Consider the following 8,927-nt stretch of genomic DNA (forward strand, 5'->3'; position numbering starts at 1 on the left):
GTTGACAAAATATTAAAAAGCTTCAAAATATAAAATTGAGGTTTACAATGACGTGATCTTAGCAATCTAAGCTCTCGGTGAGAAGTGTCGTTACATAGTTTTTCCGAAGAGCTTCAAACTCCGTTCTTCTCCCACCATAACTTCCATACATACATCCACTCTAAGGAATACATAATAAGCACACACATTTTCTACTACATATATATATATATCTACTACATATAAATGATCCTTATATACTAACATGTATTTTCTTTATATCTATATATATTTATTTCAGCCTATCGGCCTGAAAGTTAGACTTTACTAATATACACTTTTAGCAATACAATCATTATGTTTATTTAACTATTTTTATTAATTTAACAGACCCTTTTAAAATCTATTTATAATAAAAATTAACTTATAATTAACTTGAAATTAAATTACAATAAAAATTATAATAAACTATAACATGAAAATATATATATTATATTGTTTATAATATGTTGGATTAATGTTTGAGTTTGACTAATTAATAACTTGAATTAAATATTATTTCTATTATTTTACAATCAGATTTTCTAATAAAATTATAAGTCAATTTAATTATTATCATGTATAAAAGAATAGACATTATCGTTTAATTATAAATTAAATAATAATTAAATAATGATTCAATAATAAATTAATAGTAAATTAATTAAATAATAATTATTAGTTATAAATTAAATACAAGATAATAATTATTAATTATTTTAACTTAATTTTGCTTAACTACAATATTATATAAAGTTAGATTTTAACAGTAAATGTTATTTAACAATCTTATTTTTATTTAGTTACATATGGTTTTTTATTATTCTTTGTTACTTTTAGAACAAGGGTTTATTGAGTTTCACACGTGTCTTTTACGACTTTTCCTCATAGGGTTTTAAATTCCATGTGGCGAGAAATAGTCCTTGAATTACTCAAGTACCTTTTATGGGTTCTGAAAATTCGGTTACAATGTCCTTTTGTACCGAAATATGTTTTTCCCTTATTTTATTTTATTTTCTTTTGTAAATAAAACAGAGTTAACCAAAAGATCTTTATTACAACTGGTAAGAGTAAAAGCATGAAATAAATGATTTGAATATTTACTTCGAATATAAAATTTAACTAATTTTAATCATTTAATATTTACTAATTTGAATATTTCGTTTGAATTCACGCTCTCATAATAGATAGCGCTCTAATAACAGGTAGCGTCACCTGCTGGATGCACTAGGTGCATCACATTTTTAATTTTCACATGCGGAATTTTTTAATCACATTTTTATGACATTAAAGTTAGCAGTCACTTAACAATTTTCTAATTTTATTTATCAAAAAAATTTGTTACAAAAAATTGTTTTTAAAAAATTGAGTTTTTTATTTTTATAAATTTCAATGTACCCCTCGCGGTTTTGATAATGCCGTAAAAATACCGTAATTTTTCGGCATTTATGCTCATGCCGTATATTTACCGTTATAATTCGGTTAAACTATAGTTGTTTTGGCCAGTTTTTATACTGTAGTTATCCAGTTTTACTCTCTCCATAAAAAACTGTAAAAAACGTCAATGACTTAAAAAAATATAACCTGTAATAAATTTGATGAAATTACGTTGTTGTTGTTGTTGTTGTACGTTTATAAATATACAAAAAGTAAGTGTTTGAGTCAATAAAAATGGTAAGTTCAATATTTCATTATAATTATAATTTTTAACTAAATATTTTATTAATTTATTTTTTGCAGGCAAGGTATTTCCGCGAAGAAGATATTGACGGTAAATACAGAATATTTTTTTACAAAATTAAACATGTTTTTTTTTTTTGTCGTGCTTTTAGATAAGAGTGAAATTTACTTGGTATTTTTTTTTCACGTACTATGCGAGACATTAATTCTTCCTGGTCAGTGCTTCTTTTGTAGGAATGGAAAAGTGAATTTTTGGAGGAAATCTCTAAAAATTAATTTGGAAATTTAGAAAAATGTACTTTAATGTTAAAGGAAAAAATTATAAAAGAACTTTCGTAAAATAATAAAAAACTATAAATGGAAACACTGAAAATAAAAAAAATGGCTTATTAGTAAATCTGTAAGTTTGGCCAACTAAAGAAAAATAAATCTCTATTTTTGAAAATTTCTTTTACTGGAAATATTATTATTTGGTATAAATTAAAAAAATCTAAATAAATAAATAAACTTCTGTGTAATTGGAAATTTATCAATTGCGAAATTAATAAAAAAAAGTAATTTATATAAATAGATATCTTTTCAATATTCCGTTAAAATAAAAATAATTCTCACCTTATGGAAATATAATTTTCGAAAAAACTTACGTTTGTATTATAGTATTTACGGTAATTAAAAAAAAAAGAATTATTTAATAATAAACATATGAATAGACGTCCGAACGACTTTATGGAATTTTGCAGAAATGGAATTCAATATTTTTAAAAACTTAAAAAAATTGAAATTCACATGAATGGCGATCAATAAAAAGTGAATCGGTAAATATGTAAATCTCTAAAAATGGAAATATCTCAAAATATATCTGTAAAAATGGAAATCTTTAAAAATGGAAATCTCTAAAAATGGAAATCTTAAAATAAATAATCGTTTTTTTTTTATAATTAACGAGAATTCCCAACGACTTTGAGAATTTCTTATCCAAAGGGAGGTATCGAAGATACCGGAAGCTCGACTATACTAAGACATCTTCTCCGACGAATCTCGCGGAAAATGCTAAAATACATTTTATATCATCAGTTATCATGTAGGGAGCTATGAATGAAACAGGAATCTCAACTACCAAGACGTCTTCTCCGACAGTTCTCGCGGAAAACGCTAAAATACATTTTAAATCATCAGTTATCATGTAGTGAGGTATCTAGCAAACTGGAAGCTTGACTACCAAGACATCTTCTCCGACGAATCTCCCGAAAAACGCTACAATACATTTTAAATCATCAATTATCATATAGGGAAGGTATCTAGCAAACTGGAAGCTTCACTACCAAGACATCTTCTCCGACGAATCTCGCGAAAAACGCTAAAATATATTTTATATCATCAGTTACCATGTAGGGAGGTACCTAGCAAACTGGAAGCTACATATTTGAAAATTTAGATATGATGATATAAAATGTATTGTAGTGTTTTTCGGGAGATTCGTCGGAGAAGATGTCTTGGTAGTGAAGCTTCCAGTTCGCTAGATACCTTCCCTACATGATAACTGACGCTTTAAAATGTATTTTAGCGTTTTCCGCGAAATTTCTCCCAGAAGATGTCTTAGTATATTCGAGCTTCCCTTATCTTCTATACCTCCCTTTAGATAAGAAATTCTCAAAGTCGCTGGGAATTCTCGTTAATTATAAAAAAAAAACGATTATTTATTTTAAGAGATTTCCATTTTTACAGATATATTTTGAGAGATTTTCATTTTTAGAGATTTACATATTTACCGATTCTCTTTTTATTGATTGCCATTCATGTGAATTTCAATTTTTTTAAGTTCCTTTAAGTTTCCTTTAACATTTTTCTAAATTTCCAAATTAATTTTTAGAGATTTCCAAAAATTCACTTTTCCATTCCTACAAAAGCAGCACTGACCAGGAAGAATTAATGTCTCGCATAGTAACTACTTTTTGCGTTATTTTCAACTATTTTATTTGAGAAATAATTTAAATTAAACATTTTTTTAACTAATATATTTGTTAAAAAATACCTAAAAAAATTCATTGGGTATCTGAAATTTTCAGTATTATATATAATACTTGCGTGTAGGTTTAAAGTAGGAAGTTGGTTTAGACACCTTCTTTGATAGCTAATAAATTTGATTTTAAATGTTATTCTTTATAATTTTTCAAAATTAATATTCGTTAAAATTGCAACCAATGTCGACGGGAAATACATTAGAATTACATGAAGCACACAAACAATAATGATGTATTTACTTATTTAACCCTTCGTCACGCGCGTCTTTTTTAGTTTCTCGCTCGCACTTAAGTGAGTCTCCATAGGTTGAGTAGTTGTTAGGCGGCGATCTGCTCATGGCGCGAGTGACGAAGGGTTAATAAATTTTTTAATTTAAATAATTAAATTCGTACCAAGAGAACATTTTTAAAAAACTGAATTCATTTTATCGGTAATAATAATTTTTTCTACATATTATAATTATTAATAAACATATCTTATAAAATAGTAGATTTACTATCATAAAGTAGCAATTATTGAAGTGAGTTTATTTATGAAATATTCAACTTTCAGAATTCAGGGAGTGTTTTTATCTTTTTGCACAAGATGGACAAATAAAACGCCTTGAAGAGTTGACAATTATCATGAGATCTTTGGGTCTTAGTCCTACTACTGCTGAATTAAGCAAATATATGAAGGATAAAAGTAAGTAAAAAGGCCTTACATGAATTGAAGAGCATGGTTTTCAGTCTTTTAAATCAACATTTTTTTGGTCAATTGTAAGCCTTAATGAAAAGCTAGAAAAAAAAAATGACAGAAAATTTTTGATAAAGATGAATTATACATTACAGATGGAAGAATGTCATTTGCTGATTTTTTGGAAGTAATGCATTTACAAACAAGAGTAGAAGACTTACCAAAAGAAGTTAACGATGCTTTTAAAGCCGCTGATCAATCCAGAAGTGGTTTAATTCCTGCACGGCAACTAGCACATAATTTGTTGAATTGGGGAGAAAAATTGACTAATAAAGAAGGTAATAAAGAAATTAACTAGGGTAAAGGTTCCAAATATTGACCAGCTTAGATCAAATTAACATAAATACATAATTTGTAAATTTATTGGAAGAATTTATGAGCTGAAACGAGCGTTATGCTTTTCTTATAGTGTTAACTTATAAACTATAATATTTTTGTTCATAAAATACATAATAATCTATTTTATCTATATTATTAAGAGAATAAGCAAAATTTTGTGGCCAGTGTATTTATATGATAAAATGAGCTTTTTTTTTATTTAAATTTAGTATCATTGGAAAAGTTTTGACTTAAATTTGTGCCTTTTCAATGTTTCATATGCTTTTCTAACATAGTTTACTTATTATGATAAGTTTTCGAAGTAGTTATAAATAGATTATAATTTCGCGATAAAGAAAATTTGTTCATATTCAAAAATTCATTTATATAATTAAGAGACTAAGAAAAATTTAGTAACAGGTACATCTTTATCGTAAATTGGGTTTGATATTTTTTGGCGATAGTTATTTGTGATTTAAATAATTAAGAGAGAAAGGAAATTTTTGTGACGAGAATATTATTATTTTTAAAGGAATTTTTATAGTTTAATTTGATATCATCAGAAAGGTCTTGATAAGAATTAGTGCCTTTTGGTTTTATATATTTTTTAGTAGTCAATTTTTCATGTCAAATTTTTGGAGGAGTTTTTAATAGTTTTTTGGTTCTATAAATTTATTCCGTCACATTGTAATTGATCCTGTGATAGCACTAATATTTTCTAAATTTATTAAAAAAGTACCCAAACTAAATAAACATTAAATTGTAATCATTAACGTTACAGCCGATTGCTCCGAATATTGACCATTACGCACTAAATATTGACCGTCTATGCTCCAAATCCTGACCAGTAGTGTTATGCTTACTAGACTTAGAAATAACATCCATTTTTAATCTATAATAGTTTCAACATTAGGTAATCCATTCACTGACAAGTTAATTATTTCAGTAATGTTGTTAGTTGTTCTGTATTCTGATACAATATTAACTTCAATACTCATATAAAAATCAATTGCTGAAGCCATACTATTATTAGGTACATTGTATAATTTACAATACCAATGGTTGACCAGAGTATTATTTCAATTATTAACATGATTTTTCTAACAAAAATTATTGATAATTAATCTTCAATATTGAATTTTTTTGACAAATACTTATTTATTGATCATGAATTATTTAATTTTATGTAAATTGATTATAAATGTATTTATCAAACACGACGAGAGAAAGTTCTAATAATGAATTTTTACAACTTTCTGACATTTGTACAAAAACTTATTTTTTTTTATTTATTGCAACAACTGCATATATTTATGTGCAAGCTTAAATTTTTATTTTAAGTATAATTAAAAATTGATAATTACGCACTAAATATAAAATTAAATTAATAGATTTTTAACTTCCCGCTAAGAAAATTGAAAATTTTCAAAAATCGGGAAGTTATTGGTTTTACCCCGTTTTTCGAAAATCGAGTTTTCATCAGATCTCGACGTTTTGAGGTCCTAGAAAGCTTTCCTGACTATTCCCGCGAGGGTGTCACTATGTCTGTATGTATGTGTGTGTGTGTTTTTTTTTTTTTTTTTTTTTTTTTTTTAAGGGGGGGGAATCCTTTTTGTGGATTCCAGGCATAGCTGTTTAGCCTGGATATGTGACGACTCGACGCAGCGTTATACTAAAACTCGACGCTAACGCCCCTACGTAAGATGGACGGTGTGGCTTAATGTATATAAAATAAGCGAAAGGAAATTTAGTATAGATCGGATAGCTCAAATGGTAGAGTAGCCGACATGTCTTCGGAAGGTTATGGGTTCGAATCCCAGTCCGAGCTATCTAATAATTTTTTTTCTCGCATATTCTATAAACTCACATTAAGATGATCCTCTCCACATTCCTTTCTCAATCCTTTCCTACCAATATCCTGTTACGTGAATGTGCTCAAAGAGCTCAAAAGCATAGAAAAGGTATCTTTTTGAGCTCAAAAAAGCGGCCAGGTATTAACGGAATTAGCGGGAAGTTGCAGGGATGGCCTTTAGGGTCAACCGTTTTCCTAATTTTTTTTTTTAAATTAAGTTGTTATGCTACTTGGTCAATATTTAGTTCTTTTATTCTATGATTATTCTATAATTTTATTTAGATTAGAAATAATAAAAACTATTGGATTCATATTTCATACAAAATTTCAATTCGAGAAATTCAAAGTCAACAACTATTTTGAATCACTTGACTTTAATTTCTGTAATTATTAAAATAAATATTTAAAACGGCCTTGATATTATTTTCATTACTTTTGTTTCAGTGGAGCAAATTTTCCGAGAAGCTAATGTATCTTTAAATGGAAATATAAAATATGAAGACTTTGTAAAGATAGCGTGTGCTCCAATTCCTGACTATTATTAAGTACTTTGAGAAAAAAAAAAAAACAAATTTTTAAACATGAATTATACACTCAAAGTGATACAAAGAAAGTATTTTCTCGATTTTTCGTAAATTATATATTTCGTACTTAATGTTGAAAGAAATATTTTATATTTTTAATACAACGAACAAATTTTATCGTTAACTAATTTATTCACAATTATATAATTATACATATAATTGTACTGTCTATTCACACGTAAAAAAGTTTTTATAAATTCACGCTGCGTGAACATAAGGGCCTTTACATTCACGCAGCTGGTAAGCCAAAATTTCTGCGAGCTATGTTCAAAAATGGAGAAACGGAGAATAAAAGGTCGGACAGACTCGTAGCTAAAAATAATAACATAGCATTCAAATTGCCTAACTTTACGACGATCATATATGAGCACTTTTTTGTGGTGGCAGCTACTCGTTTATAGCAGAAGTTACCATCGGATACTAATTTCAGTTTGCTTGAAAATTTTAAAAATAAATTGTCAGTGAACTTACATACAAATAAATAAATTAATTCTATTAAATAATTTCAAAAATACAAAATACTAAATATTATCTTTGTTTGATTATTATAAATAATGTAAATTCTAAACAATGTACTGAAATTTATTTACTGATTTTTGAGTTTCCAAATTTACTAAATAAACTTTATATAAATATGTCATAGTATTTATGTGACTATAAAACTGTTATGTATCTTTGACATTCGGCTTTTGCCTTGGCCTATGGTTAAATAAATAAATTTAAGGCCCTTACATTCACGCGGTGTGGATTTATTAGCACTTTTTTACGTATTAATGAACATGTCCTTATATAATTATCATTTAATGTCTAAAAATTCTAGCTAATAAAATAAAAATTTATCAACAAAAGAAGTTTTCTTTTCTTGTCTTAAAATTTAGCCATTTAAAAGTAATTTTAAGGCAAAATTAATTTTCAGCATACGACTGACTACTGAGCTCGATAAAACTCATTTTTATTAACTTCTCGCTAAAAAAAATTGAAAATTTTCAAAAATCGGGAAGTTATTGGTTTTACCCCGTTTTTCGAAAATCGAGTTTTCATCGGATCTCGACGTTTAGAGGTCCTAGGAAGCTTTCCTGACTATTTTCACGATGATGTCCATACGTGTGTGTGTGTGTGTGTGTGTGTGTAAGCATGTAAACCTCTTATAACTTTTGAACGGTTGAACCGATTTCATCGCGGTTGGTGCCATTCGAAAGGGCTTCGCCAAACTTAGATTTCCTGTTAATTTGAACCGATTCGGACCGATAGATTTTGAGAAATTTGGAGAGATCTAAAAAAAAGTAGAAAAAAAAATTTTTTCTGAAGTGGTTTTTTTGGGATAACTTTTAAACGGCTCAACCGATCGATTCCAAAAACTAATCAGCTCTCAACCTTGAAAAACCACGTCGATCGCCGTCAATCCGGTCAAAATCGGTTGATTCGTTCGAGAGATATCGTGAACGAAAGAAAACCGAAAAAAGTGTTTTTTCAGAGTTACTCCGAAATTTCTAGTTTGACCAATTGAAATTTAGAAATTATTTATAAGGCTTAAAAAACTACGTAGAATGCCGCCAACCGCGTAAAAATCGGTTTATTCATTCAAAAGTTATTGCGGTATGAACATTCAAAAAATAGTGTTCTATGAAACTTCTATCAGACTTTTGAGCTCAAAGAGCTCAAAAGCATAGAAAAGGTATCTTTTTGAGCTCGGAGAGCTTAAAACAACACACAGATTG

At 27.6% G+C, this 8,927-nt stretch overlaps 1 protein-coding gene across 1 annotated transcript; it reads left to right on the forward strand.

The window, feature by feature from the left end:
- Nucleotides 1-1,532: 1,532 nt before the first annotated feature.
- LOC123263707 (calmodulin-like protein 4) lies at nt 1,533-7,224 on the forward strand. The gene is made up of 5 exons (XM_044726650.1): nt 1,533-1,692; nt 1,759-1,789; nt 4,273-4,404; nt 4,551-4,733; nt 7,070-7,224. Exons 1-5 carry the CDS (start codon nt 1,690-1,692, stop codon nt 7,168-7,170), a joined length of 450 nt encoding a protein of 149 aa, XP_044582585.1. The 5' UTR covers nt 1,533-1,689; the 3' UTR covers nt 7,171-7,224.
- Nucleotides 7,225-8,927: the final 1,703 nt, after the last annotated feature.

Source organism: Cotesia glomerata, linkage group LG4 (genome assembly GCF_020080835.1).
Source record: "Cotesia glomerata isolate CgM1 linkage group LG4, MPM_Cglom_v2.3, whole genome shotgun sequence".
NCBI classification, from domain to species: domain Eukaryota; kingdom Metazoa; phylum Arthropoda; class Insecta; order Hymenoptera; family Braconidae; genus Cotesia; species Cotesia glomerata.